The following is a 19,756-nucleotide window of genomic DNA, read 5'->3' on the forward strand; positions in this document are numbered from 1 at the left end:
TAGCATTGGTTGATTCTAAACATAGCTAATTATATAAACTCACTAATCTCAGGGCTTCATTTATCTGGTTTCAGAACATGTAGAATGCACTCTCCAACCCTCTGTCCAGGTCAGGGTCATGGTGGGGCTTAAGCCTATTCCAGACAGCACAGGGAACAAAGCTATTTTACAGGGCTAAATATTGTTATAGTTACTCACCCTTCATTCACCATCACTTTTGCATCTGCTGCTTGTATGTGAGATGATTTGGTTATTTTATATTCCTTTCATTAAACTTTGGACTCATCCTGCTTCCAGTTGTATAACCAGGGATTGATATGACTGGTACGCAAGTACACGATTCACCTTTAAAAGCAATATGTGCGGCAATCGATTGTTTTAACAGCATGAATGCGTACGCCTTTTATGTGCATTCATACTGCAAATGAAGTACGAATTAGCACTTTGGACAGAAGCTTCTGCTAAATCAATGTATAAAAATACAATCAATCAATAAAAAATAAGAAGAAACTAAATCAAAAGAAAAATTGTTGCAAGTGCTCAAAATTTACTTATCTTAAATTTTTTAAAAGAGTGATAAAATTTGAAAAGAATCCTTGTAAAGGTACTGGTATTTCTTGCCAGTACATACCATGACAAAAGTCACACATATAAAGTATGATGCAGTTTTGAGTGTGGTGCATGTAATCTGAATTTTAATTATGTGTAATGCGTTACATCTCATAAATGACTTCTTTGCGTATGACAGTTGTCACATTGACATTCTCTAAGGGTACGTCCACACTAATACTTATTCGTTTAGTAACGCAAAAATTTTCTTCTGATTTAGCCGTCCATCTGCACTACTGCGGATCTTTTTTTTTCCCAGAAGCGGAGAAAAATTTCAGTGCTGTCCGACAACTAATCGTTCTGTAAATGCACTAGTGTGGATCTTTTCTGATTAGTTGTCCTTGTTTCGATGTCTCTTTTCTTAATTGGTTATTCTTCACCAGAATTAAGAATACTTTTCCTTCTTTTCACGGAAGTAAGCCACATGTGAACATGGAGGATGTACAGGACCTTCGCTACGTGGCATATGTTGTTTTGCTAACTTGTGTGCAGCTAAATTGTGTTTTGTTTACATTGTATGCTGTCTACAACTATTGTGAAGCTCAAAATGAAACTCTACTTGAGCCAAGTTTAAGTGCAGCTCTAGCTTATGATAAATACGTCCAGCCGTCAAACATTAGAGTGCACTGAAACTGAGGGGAAGAGAGTGAGACGTGTAGGATCCCTGTGTTGTTGCTGTGATGGTTCCTTTTATATACAGTTTTGCATTTGCGTCGCTACAGTACTGTGATATTTCGTTTCTGCAAAATAAAATGTGTTCATTTCCTTTAAACGTATGGTTGTGTGTGGGATTAATCAACAGTCAAGCGTTTATAAAAACTGAATTTTATTACTAATCAAAGTGTTCAAAATATTCAAAATATATACGTTGCCACTTGTAGAATCATAAAAAATGTTTTGGTTGGATTAAAAATGTGCAAGTGACACATTGTGCTCGAGCTACAACAAACAAAATATGAAGTGCGACTCTTCTAAAAATATATTATAAAAAGCTTTGCTTAAATGTACAAATGAAAATGTCAGAAATATATACATTAACAACCACTCTTATATACAATATATTCAATTACACAAATGCTAAAGCTAATTATTTGTGTAGTTGTAAGCTATATCTTTTGCCTTTTATACGGAGCAGTGTGAATGCAGAAGTTTTTTCAACGCAAGTGACAATGATGGCAGATCTTTTCTTTCGGAAACTACTGAAAAAAAAATTCTTGCGGATCCTGTGTAACATTTTTTAAAGAGCTATATATGTATTATATATCTATGGAACCTATTGACCGATTTGTATCACAAATTCAGCAGTTCCCCTCTCTCGCTCTATCTATCTATCTATCTATCTAATCTATCTATGAATGATATTTTTTCCTCATGGATAATGTTCCACTTTTTATTCTACACAGGGTGCCAATATCTTGCTAACAGACAGTGGGGATGTGAAGTTGGGTAAGATTTTTTTTCCTGCTTTACTACTGTTTTCCATGATGTCTGTGAGAGTTGTGATTTTGAAAAAATGCCAACTTTTATTCCAGCTGATTTTGGAGTGGCAGCAAAAATTACTGCTACAATTGCCAAGAGGAAATCATTCATAGGAACTCCTTACTGGTTAGTTTAACTTCTTTTGTTCAGTTTCAATAAACGGTATCTAACATACAATATTTAAATTCTCTACTTTACGATGATATGAATGGGTAAGAATGGGTAGAATCATTTGTTTGTTTGCCCACAATGCAGGATGGCCCCTGAAGTGGCAGCTGTAGAGAAAAATGGAGGCTATAATCAGCTCTGTGACATCTGGGCAGTGGGCATTACCTCCATTGAAATGGCTGAGCTGCAGCCCCCCATGTTTGATCTGCACCCCATGAGGTATACTCATCTCTTCAAGCTAATTGAAGAACTAATGCTTCATACTTGTGTTAATGAATCTGTATGTTATTAAGTGTGTTTTATTTCCATTGAAATTATAACTAATCTGTACCATTTTTTGTGTGACATTTTATTACAGGGCTTTGTTTTTAATGTCAAAGAGTAGCTTCCAGCCTCCCAAGCTAAAAGACAAAAATAAATGGTAAGTTTTCAAATGCAAATTGTATATAAGTAGTCACGTCAAGCCAAGTCATGTGGTGCTTTATTGTCACTTCAGCCATATTCGATACACTGCTTATGGTGACACGAAATAATGTTCCCCCGGACCATGGTGCTACATATATACATAAAGTACGTAGATAGTCATGACCGTGGCGGGGGCAAGGCAAGTAAACACTCATGTCTCAAATGGACAATGGTGGAGCAACAGAGTGGTTTGTAGGAGTACATAATAAAAAATTAAAGATAAATACAGTGCAAATGGCAATAAAGTGACAAACTGCTGGTGGTCATCAGAGTTAGGTCTGTGGGGAGGGGGGCAGCAAAGAGTTCAGTGTCCGGATTGCCATGGGGAAGAAGCTGTTGCCAAATCTGACAGAACTGGGTTAGATGCTCCGATACCTTCTGCCAGAAGAAAGGGGAGTTGAGACTGTGGGAAGGGTGGGAGGCATCTTCTATGATGCTGGAGGCCTTACAGATGTCATAAAGATGTCAACAATGGAGGGCAGTGAGGTTCAAATGATCTTCTTAGCTGCATGCACTATCCATGGTAGGGTTTGCGGTTGGAGATGTCGTAGTTCCCAAACCGTACAGTGATGTAGCTGGGCAGAACACTCTCGACTGTGCCCCTGTAGAATGAATTGAGGAATAACGTCCTCTTTAGCAGCCATAGGAATTGAAGATGCTAGTGTGCTTACTTGACTAAGGAGGAGGTATTGAGGGACCAGATGATTGCCAGCTGTCAGGTGCACTACAAGTCATCTGGTGGTCCTCACTGACTCTCCTGCAGATCGCTTATTGTGCACTGGGGGGGGGTGGACAGTATGGGACTGTCTGAACTCAACAACCATCTGTTTCATTTGGTTCACGTTAAGAGATATATTGTTGAACTTACACCAGTCCATTAGTTGTTGAATCTCCGTCTGCGTCAGGTGGGTGAACAGGAGTGCGCTGAGCACACAGGTCTGGCGCGCACCACTGCTTAGTGTGGTGGATTTTCTGGATGTCTTCGTCTCTGATGCGGACTGCCTGGGGTGTCTTTATCAGGATCCCGTTGCACATGTACATGCTGAAACCTAGCAGGCTCAACTTCCCTATGAGCTGCTGCGAGATGATGGTGTTGAATGCTGAGCTGAAATCAATGAACAACATTCTTACATTTGTGTTCTTCCTTTTGAGATGGGAAAGGGCCAGATGGAGGGCAGAGAAAATTAGAATGATGTTTAGAATGGCATCTTCAGTGGACCGGTTTAGGCGCTAAGCAGGTGCCCCATGAGTAGCCTTTTGAAGCACTTTATGATGATAGGTGTTAGTGCTACAGGGCAGTGGTTGCTGAGGCAGGAGATAGAAGACTTCTTCAGCTTGAATATGATGGTGGTGGCCTAGAAACATATGGGGAGAATGGCCTAGAGGAATGTTAAAAATGTCTGTGAAGACATTTGCTAGCTGGTTCACACATTCCTTGACAACACAGTCGGGTATTTTGTCTGGTCTAACTGTTTTTCATGGATTTACTATCAGCTGAGTTCTTTTCACATCAGCTGTGGATAAACACAGTACCTGTCCTTCAGGAGGGAGAATGGTTTTCCTTGCAGACATGCTGTTCATGGCGTCTAACCATTCGCAGAAGCCATTCAGTGCATCTTAAAGGGAAGCATTACTGCCGCAGATGGGTGGTGTGGTCTTTTAGTCCACAATGGCCTAGATTCCCTGGTACATGCGCCATGAGTCTCTGGTGTCCTGAAACTGGCCATTGATTTTCTTGTTGTATGCATACTTAGCTGCCCTAATGGCCCCTGGATAGGATTGCCCTTGCCATCCGGAGGGCTGCTTTGTTGCCCAATCTAAATGCAGCATCATGGGCTTTTAACAGCGTACACGCCTCACATGTCATCCATGGTTTCTGGCTGGCATGTGTGGTGATGGTCTTGCAGACAGTCTCATCATCTATGCACTTTTTGATGTAGCCAGTGACTGATGATTCATACTGCTCCAAGTTGATGAGATGAGCATCAACCATCAGAATGACCAGCAATGCCAGAAAGCCGAACAGGGACAGGGCGGGGTCAAATGGTGCTGATCCTGACAAATTAATGGGTATGGATGACAAGTGTTTGACTGAGCCGAAAACAACATTGTGCAGTGTAGGAACCAGCTCAGTCAAATATGTTCCTGTTTGTTTGATTCTGTTCCAGTACAGCTTTAGGCTATTTTAATGCAAGGGCAGTGGCACATATGGCGGTTAGTGATAGATCAGTGACCATTCATTTCTTACAGGTCAGCGTCTTTCCATAATTTTGTGAAGTACTGTCTGATCAAGAACCCGAAAAAAAGGCCAACTGCAGAAAAGCTCCTGACGGTAAACTGACCTATATGTGGATTTTTAAAATTATTTAATTATGAATGTTGATTCAAGTGATGAGTTAAGTTGCAAGATGTCATCATATCTTTTATAAACAAACGAGAAAGCTGAAAATAATTGTCATGATATACATAATAAGGTTTTTCAGAATTTTTAACCCTTGTAAGGAAACTTTATTTCAGGTTTTACCATTTGGTACTTCAGAATTGTCTGAAACCCTAGATAGATATATAAAGCAGATTTCCCCTTTTCAGTTCTTAATGGTTTGATGCAATGGCTTTCAGAATAGTTAAAAAAATTGTAAATTGTAATAATTAATCATTCTCAGTATATAGGCTAGCTGTTTGCCAATTCACAAATTGGAAGTATTTCATGGAGCATTTTTTTTATCATTCTTCACTGTGTTTTTAAATATTGTATGCACACCCCTTCTAACCAGAAATATATATTTCTGTTCCTAAATAATAATCATTATAATTTATGAAAAGGGAACAGAACTGAAATTTATTTAACAAAAATAACATAGAAAGATTTAACATTTCTTTTTTTTCCTTGCTTAAATGTAGTGCTGAAAAAAAAAAGAGTACTCCCTTGATTAAATTCTGCAAATATGTAATATCGTTCTACTTAGTATGTCCTTTACATTAGATCCTTCTTGTCACTGAGTATTCCAATCCACGGCATCCTTTACCACTCTTGCAGGAGACCTTGAGTGCCATGATGTTTGATGGCTAATGGTGTGCATCTTTTTTCTTCAAAATTCCCTACAGGTGCCCAATGTGGTTGAGGTCAGGTGACATACTTGACCACATGAGAATTTTTTACTTGCTTAAGAATGCAGCAGTGGCCCAAAATATTTTTTTTTAAAAAATGGGGTGATTATCATATTGAAAAAGTTCCCTGTGAACCAAGGGTTTGAAGAGAAGGTAGCAAACTTTCTTATGGGATCTTGCAGTATCTCTCTGAATCCATTATGCCATTCATGAAGTGCAGCTCATATCTCTGCCATGCTTTACTTTGGGAACTTACACTTATCACTGTACAACTCCCCTGATGGACACCATGCCCTTTGAATGCCATCAGATCGGGAAAAAATGATTTTGGTCTCATACGACGAGAGAGCAGATTTCATGTAATGTTGCGAAAATGTGTTACACAAATAAAATTGAATCGAATTGAACTGCATCAAATCGAATTAAGTCAAATCGAATCGATTCTAGGCAAAGGTTAAATCTTTGTTTGGCTTCAGCTGTGTAGTCAGCAACCATACAAACAACTTCTCTAAAGGATGCGTCTTATTGCATGACATGAAACAGTCCCTCTAGTTTGTCTTTCCACAGCTTTTAGCGATGTTGAGGCACTTCCTTTCTGATCTTCCTGAGCAGAAAACACTCATGAAATGGTGTCAGCTTACAATGGCAGCCTGAACATTTCAAAGTCAAAGTCAGCTTTATTGTCAATTCTGCCACATGTACAGAACATACAGAGAATTGAAATAACGTTTTCTCACAAACCCTAGTTAACAGTAACATTAATACAAAAAAGAATACAAGTAAGAAAAATATGAATAAATAAATACAATATACAAGGGCACGTGGCAGAGAGTGCAGATCAGACATAAAGTGCAATAGAGCTCGTAAGAGGTGATAAGTAATAACGAGCAGCCTTGGACAGACAGTCATTTATGAGGTAGGCTGAGTAGCAGACTAATGCTACACAAAGTGACTGGTGCAGGTGAGTGAGTGTGTGTGTGTGGGTGTTAGTGTGTGTATAACAGAGATTCAGAAAGTTGCAGAAAGTCCGTGGGGCAGAAGGGGGGAGTGAGGGGAGTGGGGGCAGAGCCGGGAGAGAGTTGAGCTTCCTGACAGCCTGATGGATGAAGTTGTCCTTCAGTCTGCTGGTCCTGGCCTGGAGACATCGCAGTCTCCTCCCTGATGGCAGCAGGCTGAAGAAGCTTTGCATTGGGTGGGTGGGATCGGCTGCTATGCAGAGAGCTTTCTTGGTGAGACGGGTACTGTAGATGTCCTGGAGGGAGGGGAGAGGGACACCAATGATCCTCTCAGCTGCTCTCACTATGCGTTGGAGGGTTTTATGGCAGGATGCCTTGCAGGCTCCAAACCACACAGTGATGCAGCTCTTCAGGATGCTCTCAATGGTGCCTCTGTAGAAGGTGAACATGATGGGGGCTGGTGCTCTTGCTCTTCTTAGTTTGCGAAGGAAGTAGAGACGCTGTTGTGATTTTTTGGCCAGTGCAGTGGTGTTGTTTGTCCAGGAGAGATCCCAGGAACTTGGTACTGCGCACTCTCTCCACAGACGCACCATTGATAGTCAGAGGGGCGTGCTGAGTGTGCGCTCTCCTGAAGTCAACAACAATCTCCTTCGTCTTCTCCACATTCAGAGAGAGATTGTTGTCTCCGCACCAGGCGGCTCACCTCGCTTCTGTAATCAGTCTCATCCCTATTGCTAATGAGACCCACCACAGTCGTGTCGTCCGCAAACTTAATGAAGAGGTTTGAGCTGTGTGACAGTGTGCAGTCGTGGGTCAGCAGGGTAAAGAGGAGGGGGCTCAACACACATCCCTGAGGGGTCCCCGTGTTAAGAATGATGGTGCTGGATGTGTTACTGCCGACCCGTACTGCTTGTGGTCTTCCTGTAAGGAAATCCAACAACCAGTTACACAGTGAGGTGTTGAGCCCCAGCTGGACCAGTTTTTGAGTGTTTCTTATATGTTCATAATTTATATTTTTGAACAATGTTTTATGTTAAGGTGATTTGGCATAACACTAGTGATTTGCTAATTTTCTTGTATCCTTAACCTCTTTTGTGCAAGAAGAGTCCCCGGATAATTCTTTCCTGTGTGGTGCCATTGTCAAAATTAAGTCTGGAAATGATTAAATGGGTTTTATGGTTCAACATCTACCAATTAATTATTGTTCACCCTTAGAAGACAAATTGTATAATTTTATTTTGCAGTTTTCTTGGTGGTGTACTCATTTTTTGATCACAATGTTTCTTTGCAACATTAACCTTTTGTCATTTTGCATTTGTGTGTATGTCATATATACAATCCCAATCAAAAATGTGGACACACCAAACCACCTACAAAGGAGTGTGATAGTATTGCTTCACATGACCTGGCCACCTGAGCTATATACAGTAGAAATGTTTTTGGACAAGTTTGACCAGAGAGTGAAGGGAAAGTGACCAATGAGTGCTAAGCATATTCCAGGACAGCTGGAAAAGCACCCAGGAGGCCACCTCATGAAACTGGTGTAGAGGAGAATGTAGGGTCAGCCAGTCCCTGGAGTAGTTGGGGTTAAGAGCCTTGCTTAATCGTGGTTTCACTTTGCCAACCATGGTATTTTTCAGTCCCAACCCACAGAGCCCAAACCATTGGTTGGTGCCTAATTTCATAGACGTTATTTTAAAGTTTTATAGTTGTGGTGCCCTTTCTATGGGTAGGTGTGTCTAAACTTTTGACTGGTATTGTGAGTGCGTGAGTTAGTGCGTGCGTGCGTGCGTGTGTGTGTGCATGTGTGCATATACACTTATGTATGCTTCACCTTTCTGTACATTTCAAGGCTATTCCAGGATTCTAGACAGATTCTTCTTCCAGAGATATACAAAAATATTTTTGTTACCAGGTTGCCGTGTGCATTTCTGGCCTGCATTTATGGATAATATTAATATTGTACTGGGTTCAAAGTGTAGCACAGAATGAGGAATACTGGTTTATTCGTTTTGTGGAACCGACTGACCTCCTTGTTCTGTTTTTATTGCAGCATGTCTTTGTCGCCCAAATGGGGCTGACTAGGAGACTAGCTATGGAGCTTTTGGATAAAATGAATGACCCAGAAAGTCATCCACATTTCAGTGAGGTGGATGATGATGATCTAGAGGTATGATTTAAAATTTCCCATTAGTCACAGAGATAGTAAAGGTTGGGGGCCGTTTTCTGGGGAATGCTTTGACACCATCTAGTCTAACAAAAGGTGTATAGAATGCATATAAAGCAGTGTTATTGTATATTGTGACACAGACACCTTTTGCTTTCAGCCTCCCTCTAGAGTGAGGCTAACAATCCGGTCCACCAGCAAAATCTGTAGAGCAGAAAGAACACGCTCTGAAATCGACTGTAAGTATGTTTTGTACTTTTTCCAGAAAAGTTTTGGTTACAGTTGTTTTGTCCTGAGTCACTTACAAGCTATCAGAAACTCTAATTATAACAGTTAAAGTGGTTGCTGAAATTTATATATTGCTTTTATTTGGAATTTACTGGAAATGTTATAGATGAGGTTTCAGATGTCAGCTTGAAAAAGTAAAACAGTACCTTAGAGCTGTTATGATTATTTGAATTTAGAAAAAGCATCACTTAAAATTTGCCTTCTCAATTACTTGGCAGTATTGTGGAAGGAAGACAAAGTGTAGCTGATAAGAGTGCACATAAAAAGAGATTGAAAACTTCAGTTGTGTGGGAGCAGTTCACATTAAAAGTGAACGTGCATCTATCAATGCAGAACTTTAATATTACAATATCATAATTCCAATGCTCAAACAGCTCAAGAAGTAATACACAGACTCACTCAACAAAGTGTGGTTAGCCATTGACAGTTATTAATTATGTGTCCTTGCTGTAGCCGAACTATCTTTGTCTTCACTTTGACTTGCCCTGGACTTCACGGAATACATATGGTTTTAGCAGCCACCACTGTCAGCTAGTACTTAATAGCATGCTCTGAGCTAATGGCCTGGGATGTTATCTGGACCAGTCCCTTTCCTTGAGTTTAATTTTCTCAGAGTCCTGCCCGCACATCTTGATGAGATGGTGAAAGAAGGGTCTTGCATATCCCCAACTTTTAGTCCATTCTTCTGTGACTCAGTGTTGAAGCATGCATAAAAGTAATTCAGTTTGTCAGGTAGTGTGGTGCTAATTTCCTCACTGTTCTTTTTCTGATAATCTGTAAACTGATGCAGGCCCTGCCACATGCGTTGGGTGTCAGCGTTCGTGTAGAGACCCTGCAGCTTCTGTCGGTATTGTCTTTTGAACTCTTTGATTGATTTGAGCTGTGGCCAGTTCTGAAAGGACTGCGAAGCAGAGTTGGAAATGTAAGCATTTTACCCTGAGAATTAACCTGTATAAATGGGCAAAAAAGGTTGAGAGCCACTTCCCTACAGGGGTTGTATCTGGCTTTCTTATTGTCTGAGACAAATGCAGTGGAGCCGGCTTACAGCTTGGTCTGAACCTCACAGTTTATTCATGGATTTTGATTTGGGTAAATATGGATGATCTTGTTGGGCACAATATTTTCAGTGCAAGTACTGATGTAGCTGGATACCACTGTAACATATTCCTTCAGATGAACAGTATTGTCATGTTGCAAAGCAGTGGTTTTAAATACCTCCCAATCAGCACACTCAAAACAGTCCTGAAGCAGTTGGTCAGATTCCTCAGTCCATACTTTCACTGTTTTACTTACTGGGGGGTGCTGGAGAATCTGTCTGTATTCTGCATACAGGAACATTAAGATGTGGTCTGACTGTCCGAAGTGTGGGCAGGGTATATTCTTGTAGGCTCCTTTTACTTTGCTGTACACATGGTCCAGGACATTTTTCTGTCTGGTAGGGAAACATGTTGGTGGTACTTTGGTAGTAAAGTTCGTAATTTGCAGTTGTTAAAGTCGCCCACACTACAACCCCTGGCATAAATTATGGAATCACCAGTCTTGGAGGATGTTCATTCAGTTGTTTGATTTTCTAGAAAAAAAGCAGATCACAGACAAGACACAAAACTAAGTGAATTTCAAATGGCAACTTTCTAGCTTTAGAAAACATTAAAGGAAATCAAGAAAACAACTAGTTATTCAGTAAACGTCTCCTTTTTTAGACCAAGCAGAGGGAAATAATTATGGAATCATTCAATTCCAAGGAAAATAATATGGAATCACCCTGTCAATTTCCTTCCCCACCTGCACCAGATCATCTTGTTAATCTGTAGTTAAAAAGGAGTGATCACCCCTTGAGAGCTGTTGCACCAAGTGGACTGACATGTATCATGGCTCCAACACGAGAGATGTCAATTGAAACAAAGGAGAGGATAATCAAACTCCTTAAAGAGGACAAATCATCACGTGATGTTGCAAAAGATGTAGGTTGTTCCCAGTCAGCGGTGTCTAAAATCTGGACCAAGTACAAACAGCATGGGAAGGTTGTTAAAGGCAAGCATACTGGTAGACCAAGGAAGACATCAAAGCGTCAAGACAGAAAACTTAAGGCAATATGTCTTGACAACAGAAAATGCACAACAAAACAAATGGGGAACAAATGGAAAGAAACTGGAGTGAACGTCTGTGACCGAACTGTGAGAAATCGCCTAAAGGAAATGGGATTTACATACAGAAAAGCTAAACGTAAACCACAATTAACACCTAAACATAAAAGAACAAGGTTACAGTGGGCTAAGGAAAAGCAATCTTGGACTGTGGATGACTGGATGAAATTCATATTCAGTGATGAATCGCGTATCTGCATTGGGCAAGGTGATGATGCTGGAACTTTCATTTGGTGCTGTTCCAATGAGATTTATGAAGACAACTGCCTGAAGAAAACATGCAAATTTCCTCAGTCATTGATGATATGGGGCTGCATGTCAGGTAAAGGCATTGGGGAGATGGCAATCATTACATCTTCAATAAATGCACAAGTTTATATTGACATTTTGGACACTTTTCTTATTCCATCAATTGAAAGGATGTTTGGGGATGATGACATCATTTTTCAAGATGATAATGCATCTTGTCATAGAGCAAAAACTGTAAAGAAATTCCTTGAAGAAAGACACATAAGGTCAATGTCATGGCCTGCAAATAGCCCGGATCTCAATCCAATTGAAAATCTGTGGTGGAAGTTGAAGAAAATGGTTCATGCCAAAGCTCCAACCTGCAAAACTGATCTGGCAACTGCAATTAGAGACAGTTGGAGCCAGATTGATGATGAGTACTGTTTGTCACTCATTAAGTCCATGCCTCAGAGACTGCGAGCCGTTATAAAAGCCAGAGGTGGTGCAACAAAGTACTAGGGGTGTGTTGCGGTCTTTTTTGGTTTGTTTATTTTCAATGATTCCATAATTTTTTCCTTGGAATTAAGTGATTCCATATTTTTTTCCCTTTGCTTGGTCTAAAAAAGGCAACTCTTACTGACTAAATATGTTTCTTTCTTGATTTCTTTTAATGTTTCGTAAAGCTGGAAAGTTGCCATTTAACTTAGTTTTGTGTCTTGTCTGTGATCTGCTTTTTGTCTAAAAAATAAAACAACTGAATGAACATCCTCCAAGACTGGTGATTCCATAATTTATGCCAGGGGTTGTAATAAACACAGCATCCAGGGGTTCTTCTTTGTTGATAATGTCGTGCAGGAGCCCCAGAGCTGCTTTGGTGTTTGCACATGGCGGGATGTAAGCAGCCAATAAAAACACACTGAAAAAAATTTGGAGTAGGATTTACTTGAAAAAAGCTTGGAAATAATTTTCACTCAGAAAAGACAAGTAAAATTACAAAAATTTGCAAAGTAAAAACCACAATATAACTTAAGAATTAATTAAAGTTTCTAAAAGTAAAATTTACTGGAAATTTCCAAGTAAACTTAACTTTTAGAAACTTTAATTCTTAAGTTATGTTGTGGTTTTTACTTTGCAAATTTTTGTAAAATACAAGACAATTGTTTTCGACACAGATGCTATTTGCTAATAACTTATGTTTGTGCAAATCGGTTGTTTAGCAAACTCAACTCTATCAATGCATTAACTTACAGTCTATGGTTAAATCTTTAACCACCAGGACAGCTTAATAGCTCTATACTTTACTGCAACTGTAACTAAATTGACCAATAAACAAATATTTCATAACTTACCGTGTATAAACCTTCTTCGAGAAAAGATCCGTTGGTTTTCTTTGCTTCTGCGCGCCACTTCTGACCCAAGGGAGCATGCACATAGATTGCCTGGCTTCGTGGAGTAAGCTTTACTTGAGTTTGCCATTTTTGCATTAGTTCATTAAATGACAAAATACAAAGTAAATAATGCTTGGGAATTTCCATTTGAGTTTACTCTATTTGAATACTATGTATTCAAGTGCAATAAATTACATCAAAACCTCAAATAGTTTATTGAATTAAACGTAACATTTTCAAATAAAAAGACAAAATAGAATTTGTTTGTAAAATGTACTTAAATTATACTATCTTTATTTACAATCACAAAAAATAATTTTTTACAGTACAGCAGTGAATTTCCACAGTATAGATAAAAAGGTCTGCATTTCACCAGTAGACATTCTGAGTCAGTTCTGCAGTGCTTGCTGATGATCTCAACATCTGAAAACCATGTGTTGTTGATGTAAATGCAAACACTGCGGCTTTTTTCTTTCCGGATGTTGCAGTATGGTCCGCCTGGTAGATGGAGTGCATTTGTAGATTGACTGCTGAGATTGGCGTATTAACCAATAACCTGGTTTCTGTGAGAATAAGAACACAACAGTCTCTGATATCCCACTTGGATGTAATCCTGGTTCTGAGTTCGTCCATCTTATTTTTGAGGGAGCACATACACTGTAGCAACAGACGAGGTAGAGGTGGTCAGCTTGTTTTAGCTTTTAGCCTAGCATGTAGCCCACCTCTCTTGCCCTGTCTCCACTTTGGTTGCTTGTTCCCCTGGCTGCACTGTTCACTCTGTTGTGGTGTAGGTGTAGAACCCCAATGTAGGAGGTAATCCAGATCCAGCAGGCTGAAAGTCAGTTGAACATCACCAAGTCTGTCCTAAGTGATAAGCCCAAACAAGCACTGTACTGTACATCATAGTACAGGGATATTCAAAAGAATTTAAATCTGTAAGTGACACTCGCTTACAGACGACAATGTCCATAAATATGCCAACTACACCATCACCTCTCCGTTTTACTCTGGATACAATCTGAAATCTATAATTTGGTGGTGCTAATTCGATGAGCGTTGTTGTGCTGAAGTTTTGATCTAACCATGCTTTTGTTAAAAATATAAAATACTTGAAACTGCTGATAAAATCATTCATTAAAAACGTTTTGTTACGAAGTGCCCAGACATTAATTGGAATTAACTTTCTGGTTCTGGTAAGAGGCTCTGTAGCTGACTGAAACAGCTGAGAAGAAATGTGTCTCAGATTGGATCTGTTCACTATGCTGGCTGAGCATGTGCTGTTCCTTCTGTTATGCAGTAGGACAGGAATGGTATAGATCCCAGCCTGATCTGAGTACAATTCATAAGTAGCACAATTGAAGATGAAACCCACATCATATTTGTAGCTTTCTGTAATGATTGGTTACTTGTGCATATCAGTACAGGTAATTGAACCTGAACCTGAATATTGAGGGAGAGTCCACAGGGCCCTGGCACATAGTGGGGGGGCGGTTGAGGAGGAAGATTGGGTTTTGGAAGAGGTGGGGCACGCTGCTTTTTGGGGGAAATCTGGGGACTGGCAGAGAATGAAAGTCTCAGTCCGACAGACGTGAGTTTCTTCATCTTTGGGAATTCCAGATGTGAGGATGTGGGGGAGGGAGAGAGGACAAGATTGAACTCATTGCTCTCAACATGGGCATGGATCTGAGCTGAATCCCCCTGTACCTGACGTTGGCCCGGCGGCAGCATAGCTTTAATGTTGTCATTCTGGGGCTTCTCCTCAGAAGGCTGATAATGAATTGTGGCTTTGCACTGTGAATTTTGTGACTGCAATACTTCAACATGTCCCTCAGCCTGACAGATGCAGCTGGTCCCATGAGAATGAGATTCTTACTCAGTACAGAATTTGCATACAATGCTGAAAGTTTTCACTGAGCATTCTCCCACTTGGTTTGGTTTCTGTCCATTTAAACTGAAAAATGCATTGCATCCCCTGCATTGAAATTATCAATAAAATTAATCTCCATGGTACAAAGCCATGTGTCCAGACTGAGCAGACAGGAGAACAGGTTGCTTCCTCTGAATGGAAGGGGTCCACTGATAAAGACTTGGGCATTTAAGTTATGTCGAAGAATTTGGTGAAATTCTTTTTTAGGGATTGGGTGATAGAAGCTACTCTGGGAAAGAAACTGTTCTTCAGTCTGTTTGCATGTGTCCTGATGGTCTTGTATTTTTTACTCGATGGGAAGGGGACAGACAGTTTGTGAACTTGGTGGGTTGAGTTATTGATAATGTTGCTGGCCCTCTTGCTTAGGTGTCTAGCATAAACTTCATCTAGATTTTGAAGCCTGGTTCCCACAATCCTCTGAGCAGTCCTTACTATCCAAGCCAAGTCACCCCAGTCCTCTGCAGTGCAGCTGGTGTACCACACTGTGATGCAGTTGCAAGAAATGCTGTCTATTGTGCTCCTGTAGAAATTCACTAAGGGCTGAGAGGGGAGTTTGGCTCTTTTAAGTTCTCTCAAGAAGAGGGGCTGGGCTTTTTTCACCAGGTGGGAGGTGTTAATGGTCCACGTCAGGTTCTTTATGACTTTATGACGTGGAGTTCCAGGAACTTGATGCTGTTGACCCTCTCCACCTCCACACCATTTATGTGGGTTGTTTTCCTGATCCACAATGATCTCTGGTTTAGTAGTGATCAGGGCCAGGTTACTGTCTAAGCACTACCGGACCAGGTGTGAACCTTCTTTCTTTAAAACTTCCTGATAGCGCTGGGCGATAAAACGATCTCGATTTTTTATCGATAAAAAATGAGGACGATCACGATGATAGACAGACTATAAAACTCGATCAACCAAGTTTGCTCCGTTTTAGAGAATGCGCTAAGACAGACAACTCAATGGCCTATCGAGCAAAGGTTTACTGAACGCCAGCACAACAGCCAATCACCGACGACGTTGTAAATTTGCCCATCCTCCCTTAAAGAAGAAATGGGTGCGTTCGACTTGGGCTTGGTCTGTCTGCAGCTGACGCGACGTGGAGCGCGATCTGGCTGCGGCTGCAGGGGTGGAGTACTGTATAAGCTGACTGCGGCGAAGTCGGACAACTTCTACTCCTCAAAGTCTGCAAGACCTGACTGCAATGGCAGCACTGGCAGAAGGGTGTAGATAAATCTATACAAATATCACCTGCATGCAAATTACTTCGTTTACCATAACCAACTCCTGATACAAACTGTTAGCAGTGAATAAAACTATTGTGTATAGTGGCTCTGTGTAAAAAGGTAGCTGCCAGGAAAAAGATCAAATACATATATTTCAAGGATTCAAAGTCTTTATTGTCATGTACAGAGTACAATGCAATTCTTACTTGAATGCCTTCACAGACTAGACGATTAAACAAATAAAGCAGCGCAACATTATAGTAACTAACAATAAATAAACCACTAACTTAGGTGTACTGTTATAGCATTTATGTAATTTATTTAAACTATATTTTACCAGGTAAATGAACTGAAAACCAATTCTCACTGCTTTACGTGCTTTTCGGGAGAAATAGCAGATAACGCATTGGAACTTCCTGGGATACAAACGTCATGCGTGTGTCTAAAATCTTCAGCCAATAAGGGCAAAGTTGTGTCGTCACGGAGGCGGTTCAAGTTTGTGCTGCACGGTCTGTCGCAAGTCGTCTTGCTCTCGTGAGAATGTTGTACCACGTGACATGGTGATGCGTGGTGACGTTTTGCAGCTCCAGACAAAAGAATCTAACCATGATTTGGCATTTTTTGAATAAGTGTTTTTTGTTTGGTTTAGATACTTTTCTGCTTCAGAATTTTTAAAAGTTTTTAAGAGACCAAGAATAGAGGAAGATACTTGTTGCAGTCAGTTCTGTCCTGCTTTATTTTATGTTTTCAATATTATACAGTTTTGCACATTGTTACATTATTATATGGTTTTGTTCATTTGAGCTATGTTTCTTTGAATACTTGAAAATCAATAACCTTTTATAATTTTAAGGGAATTTTGTAAAGAGTAAAATTTGTTGGAAAATAAGTATTTGTTTACTAATATTGTTTATTTCCATGTATTCATTATTCATTCCAGAATATGGTTATTTTTATTATTATTTTGATTATTACATGGAACAGCATTGTGAAACTATGATATTGATAATTATGGATATCGGTCAATACAGGAAAAAATATCATGATAATCTTTTTTGCCTTATCGCCCAGCTCTACTTCCTGATATCAATCCCACTATAGTGCTGTTTGCTATGTTAGAGGAGTGGATAGGTGTGCAGTCATATGTGAATAGAGTGAAAAGGGCTGGGCTAAGAACACAGCCCTGTGGTTCTCCCACCAGACAGTTTGTGGTCTGTTTGTGAGTAAGTTCAAAATCCATGAGTAGAATGTCTTGCTTTTGTAATCCGTTTTGGCTTTAATACCTCTCCACATACTGTCACGTCCGTGCAGGCAGGTGAGCGGGGAAGCAGGCAAGTTGAGCCGGACCGACAGGTAAACGGGTTTATTGTCAACACAAGGGCAGACATCCACGAACTTTACGACAATACAATGACAAATCTGGGGGATAACGATTGAGACACGGACTAAATACACAAGACTAGGCAAAAGGAACAGGCAACAGGTGAGTACAATCAGGGATTAACACGAGGATCGGACGGAGCTGGGCGTGACAGAACCCCCCCCCCAAAGGCGCGCACACGAGATGAGGGGCAGGAGCTGAAAAACAAAAGCAGAACATCAACGGGGGACCGGGAACATGACAGAGACACAAAACAGGCACAGGGGCAAAAGCCACGATAAAACCCGACACAAGACAGGAAACGCAGACAGGCAGACGGAGAAGGGAGACAGAGGAAACACCCACAGGCAACACGAAGGGGCCAGGAGTGAACGGAGGAGGAACAGAGGGACGAGGAGCAGACACAGGCGGGACGAAGGGATGAGGAGCAGACAAGGGAGACCAGACAGGAATGGGCGGGGGACAAAAGGGAGCCCGAGGGAGCCCAGGCGGGCGGCGGCCGGAGGGGCCGCAGGCAAGAGGGAGAAGGGAGCAGGAGGGAACCACACATGGGCCAAGGGAACGGGACGAGGGAGAGACGGAGGGGACACGGAGGGAGCAGGAGGGAACAGCGGCGCAGGTAGGCAGGCAGGGGAAGCCGCGACAGGCGACGGCGCCGTCCGACGCCTCGCCGGTGCAGGTGGGTCCGGAGGCGACCAACATGGCACCGGAGGCGACGCCGAGGACCGGGAGCAAGGCACCGGGGGGGGACCCGGAGGCAACCGCCGACCCCGAGCCGGAGGCGCAGCAGGCGACCCCGGAACCCCAGCCAAGGTGTGCGAGGGCGAGCTAGGGGGCAGGGCGGGCGGGAACCAGACCCGACGCCTGTGGCCCCGTCCCTTATGGGACACTGACAGGCGGGGTCTTACAAGGCTTTGTTTCCGGGAGGGCAAGGGAGCGGGAGTTCATAGGGAGGTCCCCGAGGGGTCCCATTCCAGCTCCTCCTCCTCACTGAGGAAAGGAGCTAGGTCCCGATCGTCCAGGGACCACCTCGAGGACTGGGTCCTGGGCTGGGGGGACTGGAGTCACGGCCTCCAGAGAGGTAGCGGGCGTGGCCGCAGGCGGGGCAGCCGGAGCCACTGTTACGTGCCGTAAGTTTTTGTTACGTGCCGTAAGGGATATGTGCCGTAAGTTTCGGGTACGTGCCGTAAGTGTTACGTGCCGTAAGTTTAGGAGGATGCCTGCAGGTCCTTCGGACGTCCTGCCGAATTTTGTTACGATCCAGTCTAGGGTTGGACCGCAACAAAGTGAAAGGGAAGGAGGGATTGGGGAGGACAGGACAACTAGGGCTAGGAGAAGGGAACACGGGACACAGAGGGAGTCTTTTTTTATAGTTTTTTTTATAGTTTTTCACAAACACAATACAAACACTAGGTGTAACGAACGTCAGGAGTGACAAAGGCCAAAGAAACAAACAAAAGCACATCTACCGAGTAACCCAAGCTGAGCTACCTAAGTGAACACAAAGAAAATGGTGAAACGAAACAACAATGCCTAAATCTATCTCCCTGACCAAACAAACAATAATCCCCACGTTAACGAATAAACAAAAAGGCAGACACTCCCTACACACCTAGTGAAACACGAAACACCAAGCCGAGGCAAAGGTATCAAAAGGGAAAACCGAGAGGCGAAGTCGAAAAACAGGCGAAAGTCCAAAACCAATCAAGCAATCAGAAACAACGGCGAAAGTACAAATAAGGGCGAGGCGAGAATCGGAAGTCAAGGGCAAAACAGTCATACACGATCAATCAAACAAAGCAAAAGCGAACAGAGAGCGAGCTAGCAGGCGAGAAGCAAGTAGCGGGCAGACGAAGGGACGAAGCGGCGAACTCTTCAGCTGGCGAACCGGAAACGGCTCCGAGGGCAAGGGAGGCGGGGTCAGGTCCTGAGGGCGGAGTCGAGGGTGCGGGCGACCAATCGGCGAGTGGGCAGGACGTCCGAAAGACCTGCAGGCATCCTCCTAAACTTACGGCACGTAACACTTACGGCACGTACCCGAAACTTACGGCACATATCCCTTACGGCACGTAACAAAAACTTACGGCACGTAACACCCCCCCACACAAGAGTGAACCCACACGGGTCACCAAAATACACAGATCCCAAACAAAAAACAACAAAAACCACAAAATAAACATAAGAAAACAAACAGAACGGAACTTCAGGGGAGGTAACAGAGTTATTAGGATCCG

At 42.0% G+C, this 19,756-nt stretch overlaps 1 protein-coding gene across 1 annotated transcript in view; it reads left to right on the forward strand.

The window, feature by feature from the left end:
* LOC111833030 (mitogen-activated protein kinase kinase kinase kinase 5) overlaps positions 1 to 19,756 on the forward strand; it is a 123,510-nt gene that overhangs the window by 54,621 nt on the left and 49,133 nt on the right. Inside the window, exons 8-14 of the mRNA XM_072708406.1 lie at positions 2,013 to 2,055; positions 2,142 to 2,214; positions 2,344 to 2,475; positions 2,615 to 2,677; positions 4,972 to 5,053; positions 8,839 to 8,955; positions 9,113 to 9,191. Of these exons, the coding sequence (XP_072564507.1) occupies positions 2,013 to 2,055; positions 2,142 to 2,214; positions 2,344 to 2,475; positions 2,615 to 2,677; positions 4,972 to 5,053; positions 8,839 to 8,955; positions 9,113 to 9,191 (589 nt within the window). The remainder of the gene's footprint in view (positions 1 to 2,012; positions 2,056 to 2,141; positions 2,215 to 2,343; positions 2,476 to 2,614; positions 2,678 to 4,971; positions 5,054 to 8,838; positions 8,956 to 9,112; positions 9,192 to 19,756) is intronic.

Source organism: Paramormyrops kingsleyae, unplaced genomic scaffold, assembly GCF_048594095.1.
Source record: "Paramormyrops kingsleyae isolate MSU_618 unplaced genomic scaffold, PKINGS_0.4 ups84, whole genome shotgun sequence".
In the NCBI taxonomy this organism is placed as follows: domain Eukaryota; kingdom Metazoa; phylum Chordata; class Actinopteri; order Osteoglossiformes; family Mormyridae; genus Paramormyrops; species Paramormyrops kingsleyae.